Raw genomic sequence first — 17,272 nt, 5'->3', positions numbered from 1 at the left:
GCTTAGGCCCGCTCCGCACGAAGTGGACCTAAGCTGTCAGTTGGTCATCCCCTGAGGGCTCCTGGACTGTGAGAGGGAGCAGGCCAGGCTGAAGGATGCCCCCAAATGCATGAATCTCATGCACCGGGCCTCTAGTTACATAAAAGTGCTGAAATTTTTCTACGGTTTCATAGAAAAGCCCCACAGTCCCACTATGGAAATACTACACCTGATCAAGTGTCATAGTCATGTCTAAAAGTCTATTTGAAAATGCATTTTATAGAAATGTTTAAGTTTCACAATGAAGAATTAAGGAATGATTGCCTTTGTGCTGCTCACAAACTCAATAAGCCTATAAAATATACATCAAGTATGCAAGACAGTTGCTCATCTTTTAAAAATCTTTTTTAGCCAGGCATTTCTTCATATTGCTATAATATAGTACCATTGGGATTTTAAATCATTAGGAATACCTTTTCTATACATTCCACATTGGTTATATATACATAATTTTAGTTGCATTAGAAGAAATAGTTAACATTGACATTTAAGTGAGCAGTAAGTAATACTGTCCTCAAAACATCCCCCAGATCACCACCTACTTGTTTCCCTATTATAAATATATAGTAGTTGAGGCCAGATTAGTAAATTAACTTCTAAACTGATTCAGCACAAGCAAGCAGTTGTTTGCAGATTCTTATATATGGCAATGATACATTAACAGAAATATAGCTGTCAAATATTTTAAACCATATAAACAGTATAGCCAAGTTTGGAAGTGGAAACGTGATCTATAAGTACCACCATAACTAAAATATATACAAATGAAATACTAAGGCCCAAGGTGCTCATCTTACTGGGGCAAGAAAAAAAAGAATTTAACCATGTCAACATAATTCCTGTTGGGGTCTAAAACTGCTTTAAAATTAAAATGAGGATTCAACTGGTCAACTCATCTTAATAGACAAGTCGATGGTAGTTATTTTAAATTTTAATATTATTTGTGAGAACTCTTAAAGGTTGATGACCTACAGTAACATGCAATTCTGTGGAAGTAGGAATCTGAATCTCTAAGGGAAGTGAGTGTGTTAAAGAAAGTTATTTACCAGAGAATGAGCATAGCTGGCTGCTCTAACCTACTCATCTTCAAGTGTGAGATAACCTTCATGGAGATCACAGGACCCTTGGAATCGCAGCTGTAACACCAAATGGGTAGCAATTCCCTCTAGACATATGAGAGTTCTAGTGCTTTTGCTGTTAATTTAACATTGCATTCTCCTGTATTTTTCTAAATGTCAATGAATGAAAAACAAAACAAGCATCCAAAGGCATAACACTGAAATGTGATTTTTTTTTATGATTTGTAAATTTACTAAAACTTCTTAAAAAATACATTATCAAACCAATCATTCTTTGGGTTAGGAAGCATGCTTCAATGCCTTATGGATGTAGATAGGAAAAAATCTCCCCCACTCACCATCATGGGATGAAGATTAGTTTCTATATTAGATCTACATCTCCAATCTTCCCAGACAAGATGTGAAAATAGTGCTAGAATAAACCAATGTATTGTGAAACATATTACCAACATTTAAGCAGAAAGATTTTGTTTTACATGACCTGATGTCAGAATATTTTCTCCATAATTACTCTCAAGGAATGCCACTTTAATGTGACAAAGGTGCAAGCATTTCTTTTTCCTCTGGAATATCGATTCATTGGAGGGCTTTTACACTGGGACTGCTTTCTGAGTCTAGGTCAGATAATTGCCTCATAAGAAATAAAAGTCTTTTTTGGTACTTCGGTCCTCCCTGCATATAAAGGCCAAGATCTGTCTTATGCAGAATACTCTACAGAGTACTGTACTAAGTCCAACATATCTATCTTCATTTAAGCCCACAGCAGTCCAGCTGAGAACACATAATGGCTCCATTCATATAAACGCATCCTTCAGGACTCCATTACAGCAAAACAGGCACCTAGAGCTACATACATGTTTAATTTAGTGACAATAACAAAGGCTCTATCCAAAAACTCCACTCAAAGCATGTGAAATGCCAGCTAAAGAGGCTTTTCTGCTTGTCTAATTTTTTCTGCATATCTGTAGAGCACTTTTTTTTACTGTGGAACATAAAAATAAAAACTTAAATGGTACATGATAAAAAGACTTAAGATCTGCATTCCTATTATAGAATCCTGATTTTTGATTCTCAATAGGAAAGTCATGTTGAATTACAGTAATCAAGCAATAGTTCAAACAAAAAGACCAAAAATAATTTGAAATATTATCAAATTACAAAGTATTGCTTCTCATAAACAAAGCTGCACATAATATTCAAACTATTATAAATTCACAATTATGAAGAGCTATTTAAAAGCATGGAAATTTTACTTCAAAAACTTACAAAGTGTAAGAGTGTGTGGTCTTCTAAAAATATGCCATGTTAAATGTATCATATTGTGGTAAACACATTAATAGATGTATCTCCATAGTTTTGTATCTTTCCAGATATTGTTCAACATCTTTATGAAAATTCCTTTGGAGATAATGTGGAAATTTTCATCATCTGATTTTCTTTCAATTCCTGTCCCAATGGCTATCATGATAAACTTCTTTTTCAGAGTGTCACACTATTTATATAAGCTGATATGGAAGAAGCTCTGTAATTTTCAAGCAGATGACTATTCAGTGCACTGAACAATAGATTTCAAAGCAGTCCCAATACAGCTCACAGGAGACCTCTGTCCACCCAGTGCTCTTCCAACTCATAGCAACCCCTAGCTTTACTGGCCACTATAAGTATGTAAGTGGGTGGGCAGGAGGGGAAGATGGTAAAAAAAATGGGAATCTCTTTGAAGGCTTCTTCTTCACTGTAGTCAGAAACATTGCACATCTAAAACTCATGTTAACCACCATCTATTGGAATGACTGAAAAAGTAAAAACTTGCCAACTGTGCTTCCTTTTTTCACACCACTGAGCCAATACACTTTGGATCTAATGGAATCCAATTCTGGAACCAAGTGTTTAAAATTTGTTTTTCAAAAGAATATGAATCGGTCTTCAACCGCAGGTATTTTTTTCTTTTTCGTGAGTCACCTGTTTACAAATGAAATAACAATGTATTAAAAAAAGAATGACCTATTAAAGGTAGTATGTACATATGCTCCCTCATAACTTTAACAATATCCAGAATGAACACTGATGATTTTTCCTTATAAATGGCCATTTATACAGACAATTAAAAAAAAAAAGATATGCTTGTATTCAAAAGCAATAAAAATGAAAAAATTTACATATGGGTTTTGATCACTGTTAAAAGGTTGTAAAGATTCTTTCACTTTTATTTTTACTTCTTTTAAAATAACATTTTATGTCAATACAAAAAGGAAAAATATAATCTAAAAATTTTTGCCTAATAAACTGCCAGTATAAGAACTATTACATGACATTTTTAAAATTCACTAGGGAGCAATTTTTGTTAGATTGACATTTAGAGCACGGGATTAATACTGGTCTTTAAATGCGTGCTTTACCAAGACTTTTTAAAATTCAGAATAGTTGTGTTTGATATCTATGAGCTTACCTATGGAACAGGAAAATTTATATAAAAGTTCTGGTACTTATCAGATAAAAGCTGACATGAACAGAATACTAACTTCTTTTATTATAGTTCTGTGTTATCTAACCCTGTAGCTACATGTGGCTATTGAGCACTTAAAATGAGGCGAGTATGACTGAGAAAATGAATTTTTAATTTAAATTAAAATATAAAGTGGTAGAAAATATTTTTTCTACTAAATACAATTTTATTGTTTTGATAGGACATTTCACTTTAACCATTGAATATTTAGCATCCAGACTGAGATGTACTATGCTGTAATTTATACTAGTAAGTATAAAATATACAGTGGATTTTGAAGATTCAGTACAAAAAAATGTGAATTATGTTGTATATTTTTTTTTATATTGAAAACATGTTGAAAGATACTATTTTGGATATAGCATGTAAAATAAAGTATTAGTAAAATCAGTTTCACCCATTCTTTTCTACCTTCTTTAAGTATAACTAGAACTTTTAAAATCATATGTGAGGCTCACATTGTATTTCTATTGGACAGAGTCATTATAGTTACTTCCTAAGTTTAAGAAGGACCCCTCAGGGCCCTAGCTGGTTTGGCTCAGTTGGATAGAGCATGGGCCTGTGGACTGAAAGGTCCAGGGTTCGATTCCAGTCAAGGGCACATGCCTAGGTGGTGGGCTCGATCCCCAGTGGGGGGCATGCAGAAGGCAGCCAATCAGTGATTCTCTCTCAACATTGATGTTCCTATCTCTCCTACTCCCTTCCTCTCTGAAATCAATAAAAAAATATTTTTTTAAAAAAGGACCCCACAGGAAACAAATCAGAAACTGAATAAAGTCTATATAACTACATGTACTTCCTTATGTTAGAAATACCCTTCAAGGACACTTAACTATAACGATCTCTGGGAAGAGTTTTTAGAGGAGGGTGAGGCAGAACAGGGACCTTCACTTTTTACTTCATGAAGTTTTGAGAAGTTAGCTCTTCAAAGAAGTATGTAATCACATCAATGATTTAAAAGCTCTAAGAATGAAGCCAATTAATAACAGGAAATACAAATTACAGCTTTTTTTTTTTAGCTATCTGTGGAGTATCTAAAACATTTAAAAATGATTTCCCAAGCCCACACGCAGGTGAAACGGAGCTTGTTCATCAATGCCAGCTCAATCGGTGGAGCATACAGCTAATCTACAGATTGCTTCTGGTGTAGGATATACTGTCTTTTAAAACTAGCTTTGCAGCTATCTGAGCTCATACATTTTGTGGAACTATTTCATTGTTTCTCTCAATATTATACTACATATACCAGTCATTAAAAAAATCATTCTAAGAAAAGTTTTAGGGAATTTTCAAAGTGGTATTTATCCTGGACATCAGAAATAAGGCCAAATTAGCAGCCCAAAGCTATAAATAACGGACACTTGAATGTAGGAAATACTGCTGCAGTATCTGTGCTGGGCAGGATCTGGTAGGATGGAAGATGACAAACAGTGATGGGCTGGCGTGAGCAGCTGCTGGGAGGCCATGCACCCTGCCTGGGCCACTGCAGGCAACTGTAATAAAAGGACTAAACATACTCATTCTGTGAAGGCCCACCTGAGGGATTAACCAATCAGCACTAAGATGGTAGTTTCAGGCATAGGTTTAGCAGCTCACCAAGAAGCTATAAGCAGGAGACAGGCAATAAAAATAGGTAGCAAGCACTGTAATGTGAAAGACAATAAATATCCAGTCAAAAAGATTCCCTGTCAAGACAGATCTGAGTCTCTAGAGACACATTCATACACCAAGTAGATATACTGATATATTTATACCCCTCTGCAAAGCATAGTATACATATATGTACAAGCACAAATGGTTTGAAATTATTTTGGGATCCATAAACATGCCACACAGAATGACTATTAATTAGGACCTCTATAAATAACACTCTTGGAAAAAAGGATACCAAAAGCCCAAAACCACAGCAGGACCATAGTATTCTGGAATGTTGGCTCAAGCACATTAAAGGTAACACGCAACCACTTAAGAGATATGTGATTTTCCCCCACCCATTTTGTTAAGTTACTGATCTGTGCAGATGCTGCTGGAGAGATGTGGAACAGGTAAAATTGCTTTTAGTAATATTTGATATCCAAAATAGTATCTTTGAACATGTAATCAATCTAAAAATTAATGACAGTTTGTTTTTTTGTATTAAATCTTCAAAATCCAGATGTATTCCTGCATATGCATCAGTATCCTGGGGAGTGAAGGCCAGGAATCTGCACTTTTAATAAGCTTTCCAGGTAATTCTTATAATCAAGCATGTTTAAGAATAGTTGTGCTGATGTGCCCTAGTCGGTTTGGCTCAGTGGATAGAGCGTTGCCTGCAGACTAAAGGGTCCCGGGTTTGATTCCAGTCAAGGGCATGTACCTTGGTTGCAGGCTCCTCCTGGAGGCAACCAATCAATGTGTTTCTCTCACATCGATATTTCTCTCTGTCTTTCCCTCTCTCTTCCACTCTCCTTAAAAATCAATGGAAAAATATCCTAAGGTGAGGAGTAACAACAACAAAAAGAATAATTGTGCTGATGAATATGTTTATTCTTTACTCCCTCCAGGACTATGAGCCTCCCCCTTTTGATGAATGTTGTGAAGCTGTATACTATTTAACTTATATGTTATTATTACTGATTCTATATATTTAACATAATTTATAATTACCACATTACTTTAAAATTACCTTATTAAAATATACATTAAATAACGTATTCAAATAATACGTTAAAATGTACTGGAGTATAACTCTCTATTACCCTGGTAGAATGCCAAATGTGTAACCCATACTCATAGGGGTACTCAATAAGATATGTATATGTATAATTTTTATATTTATTATGTTAACTAAAATTTTAAACAATGCAGTTACTATAATAAGCCTAAAAATGATTAACCTCAGTTTTAAAGGCTTAGAAAGCTAAATAATCAGATAACACAATTACTTTTCTAGACTGATCTTCGAAAATTCCTTCACAGGCAGCTAATAAAACATCAAAATTTAATATGCATGTTTGTAATAAAAATGCTTCAGTTAGAAAAGGCCTTTTCTGTTTTGAAAGACTTTCCTGGTATTAGATAAGAATATCCTCTATACTTGGGATATGACTGTACTGTCATATAAAAACCAGCATTTACATAGCAGAATCTTTGAAAAGTGCTTTCCTATTAAGTTTCTAGAAACTACAGAAGTAAAATCTTAAGTTTACAAATTTATGACCCAACTATAATTGGCCTGTATAATAAATAATAAACCTCAGGCTCAATATAAGAGACCTCATCATATCCAATATAAAAGCTGTGTTACCAACGCTACTGAAGAAAGTAAGACATTTACTTGTTAGTTTTCCCATTCTGTGCAAGGCAAGGCCTCCTCTTCATCCTCCGACTCAGGGGATGCTTCTTTGATTCTCCTAAGAGCTTCATGGATGCTCCGTGTGAGAGGGTCTGTGTCAGGCAGAAGCGTGAAGGATTCTCTCAAAACTTCCTTCTGTACTTTCTTCAATTTTACCCCCTTCCTTATTTGTGCCAAGATATTATTACTATCATCTTCATCAGGAAAAGGAGGCAGAGTTCGTTGTTCAACCTTTTTCAGATGAAAACTACCACGTTTCAAGGAAGCTAACACCTCATCCATGGGTGAGCTCACTTTAGAAAATGAAAGAAAACAATTGGAGTTAGAATAACACATAAAAAGTCAAACTACTACAACCTCTAGACTGTAGGACTCGATAGCCCATGACACTGGAAACACCATCTACAAAATGGCCCATGCAGTGTGAACAGAAGGTTCCAAAGCACAGGGCATCCTAATTACACTTACTAAAAAGAAATCCCAAGACTCAATTCCACGTCAGGTATTATTGGTATTTCTATCATTTCCCATGTGAGAAAAGGGAACAGATTGGGAGCAAGGAGGTGGTCTTTAGTAGTATCATAGGTGAGGCTTCTGAAGGATTTCCATAATGCACCAGCCCAACCTGAATTCCAAAGTGACTGGGTTATACATTTAATTTTTAAAAAATAATTTTGGTTCATTATAGTGATATTTTGCATTTAGTTGTTTTATACATGAAATTCTACTTGGATTAAGGTAAAAATATTTTACAGGATAGTCTTTCAGATTAAAATATAATATGCAAAATGTTCTATATAATATTCTATGCAAGCTAAAGCTCCTTGAGGGCCAAGATTTCCTGTTCTTTTCAAAAAACAGCTTTAACACATAATGTGACATGCAAGAAATTATACATATTACTTCTTATTCTTCTTTGATTCTTTGTATGAAGAGTATACTAAGGTCCTCAATAAACACGTGACCAAATGTTACATTGTCCTGCCAATGCCATCCTAGTGTGATAGTTCTGACCAAATGACTTAAGCTTTCCGATGTGAATACCTTTCTTGTATTTCCCAGGTTTAAAATAACTTTTTTTTTTACACAAAAGGAGCTTCCTACTATGTATTACCAAATAGATCAAGTATCACTTCAGAAGATTTATTTTTAAAAATATGCCCAACAGCTAAAGGTACACACTGCTATGTCTGTAGAAATTTGTCGATATGGGTTGGTGAGAATTCTGCCCTGCTATGACCTTGAAAACCTATTCGCTATCAAATAATGTCCAGAAATAAAATAATGTACTAGTATTAAGCTTCGTAAGATCCTGTGAAATAAAAAGTGCTTTGATTATGCCTCACTTTTTCAACAGATGAACATGAAAAGATCTCTTTAACTTACCTCTCCTTCTCTGCAAACCTTCAGCAGTCTTTTTGAGCTTCTTCCTGGCACTGACCAGCTGGCTGCTATCAAAGAGATGTGCTGAAGGGGCATTTGCAGATTTAGGGATTCTCTTCTCGTTCCCCTCCACTCTAGGCAGACCTTTCTCCAGTGTCTCTGGGATGTTGTCCTTAGCAACAGGCAGAGGTGGTGGCGGTGGTGTTGTAGGAAGAGGTGGTGGGAGTGGATCTGTGGTAACAGAACCTGGTTCAAGGTCAATATTATTCAAAAGTGAAAGAGAAACAGTGGGGCACAGTTCCGAGGTAACACCACTGAGAGGTAATGAAGTGGCTTCAAGTTGTACTAATGAAGTATCTTCAAGTTGTATGAGGCTTTGGGCTTCTGCTGTCTGTGATGACCCAAGCTTGCCTCTTCCTTTCTGCACCTCTTCACTTTTCTCTTCTATCTGCAGTGCTCCTGGCATAGAGTTGCATTGGTCCTCGCAGGGCACAGGACTAGCGGCACTTTTTCTTGCATGAGCCAGTCGCAATCTGCTTGACTTAAATATAACTTGGCCAGGGTACCTCTAAAAAAACAGAAGTTGTCATAACTGGTTAAATTATGTTAAAATGATTTATGAACAATTGGCTATCTATTTTCTCTCTCAAGTGAAAGATGTTCTTTTGGAGCTTTTGTAATTTTCAGGGAAACTTTTGTAATACAAAATTGTAATACAGTTATACAGAAAACCAGAATACCAAAGTGTAGTAACTTTCAAACAGTTATCACCAAACTCTTTATCAAGATCTTGTAATCCTCTTATCAACTTAAGCAACTATTCAAAATTACCACTATTTTTTTTTTAATATATTTTATTGATTTTTTACAGAGAGGAAGGGAGAGAGATAGAGAGCTAGAAACATCGATGAGAGAGAAACATCGATCAGCTGCCTCCTGCACATCTCCCACTGGGGATGTGCCCACAACCCAGGTACATGCCCTTGACCGGAATCGAACCCGGGACCCTTCAGTCCGCAGGCCGACGCTCTATCCACTGAGCCAAACCGGCTTCGGCCAAAATTACCACTATTAAAAAAAGGTCTTTACTGAATAAAATTATGAATTTAAACGAAAAAAATAATAGGAATGTAAATTACACAACATAAATGATGTAAAACATATATGCGCAGAAAGCTAAGGGACTATTAGTTTCTTACATGTATTTTCAAATGCTTACAGATAAAATTTTTGGGAGTACTGAGTGACATAACAACTCTCATTCTATATTTTTACTGTAGTGAAACCTAGCATTAATGCATTTGCTTAACTCAAGGCTTAATACCCTTTTCACTATAATACTAATAGGACTTTATCAAATGCTTCCGACAGTGGAAGCTTTATCAACTAAAACCATTCAGCTTAAGCACAGTTCGAAGGAAATATTTAGCTGCTGTGATGTCAGTGTCCAGAGTCATGGTTTCACCTGGTAAGAAAACTGCTAAAGCATTTCTCATGTGTGCTGATCCTCTCTCTAATTCTGTCCTGATCATTTCCATAGATTACTACCATAGGTTGATGTATGTGGAATCAATAACAAGTTGATGCTTGAAATGGAGAGTTGGCTGTAAACTAATTACTTTATAATTCATTTATAATTCAAGGGGAACCCATGCTTCCCAGGGGCCTTGACCATTCCTCTTATACTAGACTGAAGTGGTAGCCAAGGGTCACAGGATATTAATTCTGGAAACAACCGGAGGAAAGGTAGCCATGCAATCAAAACTAACTTACTTTCTAAACAACAAAGGGAAAACCAAGTTTTTCTCAAAGAAATCTTATAATAGTAGTGTGTATGTAGCAATGAAAAACAATATAGTTACTGTACTTTTATTACCTGTTTAAAAGTTCGAAGTCTATCCAGTGTTCTCTGTCTTTCTTGGCTAACCCAAGCACTTTTTCTTTCTTCTTCATCATGTAATTTCTCTCTCTTCTGGTAAAAAATGAGTAGTAATTCAATTATGATGTTTCCCATTTCTTTTATCATTAATAGGGAAAAAAAAGAACAGAGTTCTCCCAGTATATCAGGTGGGTAACCCCGAAGAATGATGCATTAAACAAAATGTTTTATGGCATGAAGCACTATCCGTTTTTAACAAATTATCATTTTAAAATTCACAATGGTAAAAATAATACTATTTTATTTTTTTCATTTACTCCCAATTAAAGAATTTTATTCTGTAAAATAGAATAAAATCTCTGAACTAAAAAATGTTTCATTTTTGTGGCCCTGGCTTAAACAATTTTAGTATGAAATACTTATAGCTGTTAATTCTGCTAACTCAAACAGTGGACCTTAAAATAAATCCATAAACACTTGGTCAGTAATTTAGATATTACACAGGTCAACCAATATAACCAACAGTTAGAAAAAAATAAAAGTAGTTCCAGCATCATACATAAATCATTTGCTTTACTATCATAACTTATAGCTGGCAGTTATCTGTACAAAAATTAAAACTTTTTCTCATATTGTTGAATCAACTAAAAGCCATCTAATTAAGTCTCATTAGGCAGAACAAATATTAAATAAATGAAAAGGCTTTCTAGATAAGCAAATGGGTTATGAAACTTTATTTTTCTGCTTTGTTTTAAAAAATTGGGGCTACTTCCCCTAAGACCAGATAATTTCACATGGAGTATGATGGTGGTTCCAGTGTGTCATTAATCTGTCTTTCTTCCATTTGTCTGCTGTCCTTTACAAATTCTATCATCCATTATTCTCTTATTCTATTGCTTCTCTCTTCTTTCCCACCAGCTTTGTCCTGGACAATATAATTTCTAATGAGACTTACTGCTCACATTTGCCTTAGATGATTGTATCAAAATCTAAAGGATGACTTGAATCGTCAAACTAAAAGTGTATATGAAGTTTCAGGAAACCCTCATGCACAATGCTCAACTGGTAATGTTACTAGACACTACAGTAAAAATTGAGTTTTGTTCTAAGTCTCCAAGAATACAAACTTACTAGTTGTACTGTGTGATGGGTTCTGTAGTTCTCTTCACTCTGAAGGTGCTGATGGAATTTTTCGTTGTGTTTTGCAATACAAATTTCCTATAAACACATAAAATACGTTTTAATATAAGTGGAACTTAAAGATTTAAACAACATACCAGGGTTTATGTGATAAGTCACATCTTAACATATAACTGCATAGCGAAATATCAAATAAACCACCTCTGGTTTCTCATTTGTAAGACTGAAGCAGCACAAGCCAAATAATCAAGATCTTAAAAAGAGTCTTCTATCAAATTATTAAAACTTCTCTTCCATTCCTGATTTCCCTTTTTTGGAGGGGGAGGGATGGGGCAAGGCAGAGTGGAAGAGGGTGTCCTTATATAATCTCAAAGGTCTCTTTCAGCTCTGAAGTCTGTGGCCAGAATATTCTGTCTTATTGTACTCCTTAAACTATCTGGGCAAAAAGGATATACAACTCCTGGCTTAAAGTCTGTATTCTTAAACTCTCTTTGATGAATTAAAGAACATGATTTTGTCCAAACTGCTTTGAAGCATATTATGAAATCTTAAACTTCTGGCCACAGACTTTAGAACAAAAAGAGACCTTAAAGACTAGAAAGTCAGAATTATGTTCTTTCTAATCACGTGAAAACAAAAACGTAATAATAAAATTGGATATATGTGCTTCTTTACAAAATAATGCACTGCCATTTGGCAATTTTAGTGGCACCACGCTAAATCTTCATTTTCCCTGCATCCTTTTGGAAAGCCCTCCAGATGAAAGGGTTTCCATTAGTTCCCAACACTCTCAGAGCTATACCAAAGATTACTCTTCTAATCAGAGAAAGGCATCTAAGGAATGACATTTTAAGCCAGTAAACTATTTTTCTAAAGCAACTGTTGATATTATATTCTCCCCCCACACTGGGTTAAATCTCTTGCCTAACGAGTATTGATCATGAAATGAACTTGTCCACGGCAGTCTCCCTGGGGGAAAAAAGGCAGTCCTATATAGTGACATGATACAGTGGTATACTGACTTAGGCTTCTGGGTCACACAGACCTCAGATAGAATCCTACCTTACCCCATACTAAGCACTTTTTCTTGGGTCATTTATTTAACCTTGGTTCCCTTGGCTATAAAATGAGAATACAGGTCCACAATCCCTTATCCAGAACAAAGGTCAGATGTGTTTTGAAATTGAATTTTTTTTCAGATTTTAAAAAGGTGATAGGTTACATATATCATATTACCAAGGAACTCCAGCAGGATTCTGAAGCAGCACCCCCATAATAACTTACTTCATTTTAAAAGATGAACAAGTATTAGTGACAAACTAGATTAAAATTATTAGCTATGGATCAAGGATTAGGTAATGAATAAAAGCAAAATTTAAAATTAAGGCTGAATTTCATAAATACATAACCTATTATACCTTTTTTTTTTATACCTTTTTATTTCTGAGGTAGGCTTTCTTGGCTGAAACCCGTCCACGTCTTGCTTCCAGCTGGCGTGCTTTCTGCTGAAGTTTATGCAGCTCTTCTCTCTGTAAATGCACCGATGCTGCCATCTCTTCCTTCTCCAGCATGGCCTCCATGCTTTCATAAGTGTCATAGTACACCACTTCATCTCTCTTTTCTGGTACAGAATAGCAACAAAGGGTAATGGTTAAGAGCGTGGACTGCAGAGACAGAACAGGGTTCTCATCCACTTACTGGCTCTGTAACCTCAGGCAAAGCCATTATCTATATATATAAAAGCCTAAGCAACCATTACGACCCGACGGTAGCTATGATGCACACTGACCACCAGGGAGCAGACGCTCAATGCAGGAGCTGCCCCCTGGTGGTCAGTGCGCTCCCACAGCCAACCTCCTGCAGCTGGCCAACCTCCTACAGTCCCTCCCCTGTTGGCTGGCCAGGTCGAGGGACCCTACCCATGCATGAATTTGTGCACCGGGCCTCTAGTCTCTTTTAAAGCATTCAATCTTTTGTGGACTTATGTGGTTAAATGTACACCATACCAGATATAAGTCTTTTGATGCTTTCTAGTTGTGCTGTCAACAATAACTCTTCACACTTCAAGATTTCAAACTGTACTTCATACAACTGAAGTTGCAGATCATAATAATCAGCTTCTAACTGATCCAATCGGGCTATGGCTTCTGTACCACCCTGCAAACTCTGCATCTGTATTGAAAATAAAAATATTTCTAGTTGGTGGGGACAAGAAAAAAAGTCATGTTATAATTTCTAATTAGAAATGAAAACTAATCAGACAGGATAAACCCATAAAGCAATTGTTCTAAGAAACTTGTGGGCAAGAATGAAGATTTTTGAAAGACATAAAAACAGTAATAATTAAAACATATGGTTTCAGAAATAACTAGGCAAACACTATAAAAATAAGGTTTTTAAAGTTTATGTTACAGCTCATCTATATTTAGGTTAATATTATTCTAATTATCTTGACATAAATATTAATGGCATCCGTTTTCACTGACAAAAAGAGGTTGATAGTTTTGCAGTTATCCTTTTCATACAAGATACATGAATACCATTAGGCCATACTTGGATAGACACAACAGAGGGGGAAAAGTCTGCTGAACACCACACATCAGAGCTTTATTTTGCTCCAAGGTCACAGCCTGGCTGGCTTCTAGGATCTGTTGACTGGAGAAGAAGGTGAGTGGATGTGAGCTAGAGCGGCATGACAACTGCTTTCCATGGAAATCCTTGCAACCTACTGATAATGATCATTATTAGTATCTAAATAAACACACTCAGGGTCCTACAGTGAACCTAAGGGATTCAGATATTTCTATGTATGTCTCATCAAGTAGTTGGGTGATCTTGAATGAGATTTTTTGTTGGTTGGTTTTTAGTCCTGAAGTGAGAGGGAAGATATTTTGCTGGGCACCAGAAGAAAATCACCATGAGGAAAAGTATAAGTTAGATAATGGTTCCATATATTTCTATTTGGCTCTTTGGAAAAAGACAGGTGCAAGAAACTTTTCATGAGTCTGTAATATGGCAATAGTTTTCTGGTATGAGAGAGTAGGTATTCTTCCAAAAACATTTCTTCTAAGAACATGGCACCACTCTTTGGCAGTTTAAAAGTTCAAGCTCAGAAGTTCCAAGAGACTCCTGGCACAGGTATCAATTTGCTGGGAACTAGCAGCACCGAGAGGAGGCCTTGGGCTCAAGTGGCATGCTAAGGAGTGACTAACAAAGGAAGTGGGGGGAGAACAAAGAGGGAAATGAGAGAAATGTTTATGAGCTCTAGTGAGACATCACCGGGGCTTCCAGAATCCCAGGAACACACTTAACTGATAGTCCTGGGCAGCCATGGCAGCAGACAGTGAATTCTCATTGCTACAAAATAACCCCTCTGGCTAGTGAGGCTGGTAAAACATGTTAGCACATAAAAAGAGTATTTTTAAACAAGATTCCAGCCTTCCTTTACATTTTAGATATCCATACAGTTCAATTCTTTTAATAAAAATTTTGAACTGCAAAACAACAGTTAAGCTGGGGTCTAAATGTGCAACAGTATACATTTAAAAATAACCAGATGAATTAAATACAGTGCTATTTAATTTTATAAACATTTTATAAATAGATAGTTAATAAGTTATCTAAGTTGTAAGTCAGTGATCCTGCTACACTAGGGAATATGAGTAACAAACAATAAATATAGAACAAACTCAAAATGGGTTTAATTATAGTTTCCCATGAAGGAGAATGTTGACAAAATGAAATCCTGCTGCTTTTGTCCTAAGTCATAAAAGAATCTAGGAGTGATTTCTTTGCTAAGACTCCCAGTCTTGCTATAAATTATAAACCCTTTATAGACTATCTTGGGGGTCTTGTCCAGTCCTGAAGACCACAGTCCCATGATACAAATAGATAGAATGTGTAATATTAGAAGGCTTTAATTCTCTTAAGTGGGGAATTATAATCAGTAAAACCTTAGTGTGAATCACTAAAGGTATCACTAAAAACCTTCATCTATGATCAGTTCTCCAGTGATGCTGTCCAGCGCGGGCTGTCCCATCTTTACTACCTCTAGTTCTCGCCAGCCAGAAGTGACCATTTATCTGCCACTTATTATGACATGTGCTAACTACCAGACTCCTGTCCCATACTTTGGCTAAGGAAGGAAGTTCAAAGTCCCCTGCTGACATACCTGTACATTGTCAGTTGTCTCAATTACAAGTAGAACAATACTCCAATTCCTGCCCAGGGCCCAAGTACCTTAAAAGCATTTGAGATGAATAATGATACCAGAGTACAGCAAATAGCAAAGAAAGGAAGGGGTATTCTTTTACAATAAGTGATCTCATCCCCAATTTTCTGGCTTAGTGAGTTCTCTTCAGAGCAAGGGAGTCCAGAAGTGTATTTGGCATGGCTGGGTTCGAAAGAAGGCCGAAACCTCATGAGAGACAGAAGCACAGACAAGAAATCTGTTAAGTACCAAAAACTGAGAGAACAAACAATAGGGCAGTGATGGGTCTCAGGAAAAGTTAAAGAGATGTAGAGAGGACTTTCATGGGATAAGCTAAGGAGAAGGGGGTTAAAGACAAGCCAGGGAAATCTTGAGAGGGCAAAATGGTGCTGAGAGGTTTATCTAAACTTCAACATGGTGGGGAAATTCTCACTGAAAGGCATGGAGAGGTATGCGAAGGCCACATTGCTCCAAATCTCTTCCCTATAACATCTGAAATTTCCAGACTGACTTTTTTCCTGGTGCCTAACTCAGATGACAGCCATAGAACTAAGGGAATGGGAATCCAGAGTGGATGGAGCACTAATTGTGAGCAATGGAGCCATGCAGAGAAGGAAGGTGCCACAGATGGAACCCGGGGGGCAGTGCTTCCCCTGACGAGGAGGAAGTCTAAAGAGCAGGTTAAGTGTTCAAGAAAAAAAGACAATCAATGCCAATGAAAAAACTCTGTTCATTTCACCCTTCTAAATAAACTTTTGAAATCAAGACCCCAAACCAAACTGTGACTTCTTAAGGTAACCTAAGTAGTACTAGCAACGTTAGAATGAGCTCAATTCTACCAATTCCTATGAGGATGGTCTTTCCACTTAGACCAGTGGTTCTCAACCTTCTGGCCCTTTAAAACAGTTCCTCATGTTGTGACCCCCAACCATAAAATTATTTTCGTTGCTACTTCATAACTGTAATTTTGCTACTGTTACGAATTGTAATGTAAATATCTGATATGCAGGATGGTCTTAGGCGGCCCCTGTGAAAGGGTCATTCGACCGCCAAAGGGGTCGAGACCCACAGGTTGAGAACCACTGACTTAGACAAAAGTAGGGAGCACTATTCCAATAAATATGGAAAAGGAAACAAAGAAAAATGTTTCTGCAGTAAATCTAGCAAGGAAATGGAAGTACAGGAAGTATTAGTCGACATCCTTATATCCACATAAGTACATCATACACTGTTGACCCCACAGATAATCATTCCCCCCTGCACAATAATAATATAGTAGTTTTCATGTGTACCTATTTTACTGACCGTACTATATCATAAAAACACATATAAAGTCATTTACATAAAGACCGATGGCCCTGTCCTGCCTTTTTCTCTACTGTGCTAGAAAACCCCACAACATGTGAGGGGCTGTGAAAAACAGAGTATCTATGGGTTGAGCCAATATAGTAGCCAACAAATACTCACTGAGCACTCACCACTATGTGAGTTACAGAGAAGATGGCAGTAAACAAGAAATGAAGCACGGGTTCAAAGAGTAGTCATAAAAATAGTGCACAGCGTAAGAGAAATAACATTAAAGGCAAGCTCAGCAAGCATTCAATCAAGACTAGCCCTTTTATGTGGAAAAGATGAAAAGAACATGAGACTTATAACCAGACAAACCTGGTGTTCCACCATAACAGCTGCACGAATAGGGAAATAC

At 36.5% G+C, this 17,272-nt stretch overlaps 1 protein-coding gene across 1 annotated transcript in view; it reads right to left on the bottom strand.

Annotated features, from left to right (window-relative positions):
• Window positions 1-366: 366 nt before the first annotated feature.
• Window positions 367-17,272, bottom strand: part of JMY (junction mediating and regulatory protein, p53 cofactor) — a gene marked incomplete at its 5' end in the record, with an annotated part of 63,441 nt that continues 46,535 nt past the window's right edge. Inside the window, 7 exons of the mRNA XM_005858164.2 lie at window positions 367-3,077; window positions 6,938-7,248; window positions 8,342-8,906; window positions 10,215-10,310; window positions 11,349-11,435; window positions 12,791-12,978; window positions 13,364-13,529. Coding sequence (XP_005858226.1) covers window positions 6,941-7,248; window positions 8,342-8,906; window positions 10,215-10,310; window positions 11,349-11,435; window positions 12,791-12,978; window positions 13,364-13,529 — 1,410 coding nt within the window. The remainder of the gene's footprint in view (window positions 3,078-6,937; window positions 7,249-8,341; window positions 8,907-10,214; window positions 10,311-11,348; window positions 11,436-12,790; window positions 12,979-13,363; window positions 13,530-17,272) is intronic.

This window comes from Myotis brandtii, unplaced genomic scaffold (genome assembly GCF_000412655.1).
Source record: "Myotis brandtii unplaced genomic scaffold, ASM41265v1 scaffold115, whole genome shotgun sequence".
Taxonomy (NCBI): Eukaryota; Metazoa; Chordata; class Mammalia; order Chiroptera; family Vespertilionidae; genus Myotis; species Myotis brandtii.
Note: the sequence above shows the minus strand (reverse complement) of the source record. Positions and strands in the feature narration are given on the sequence as shown.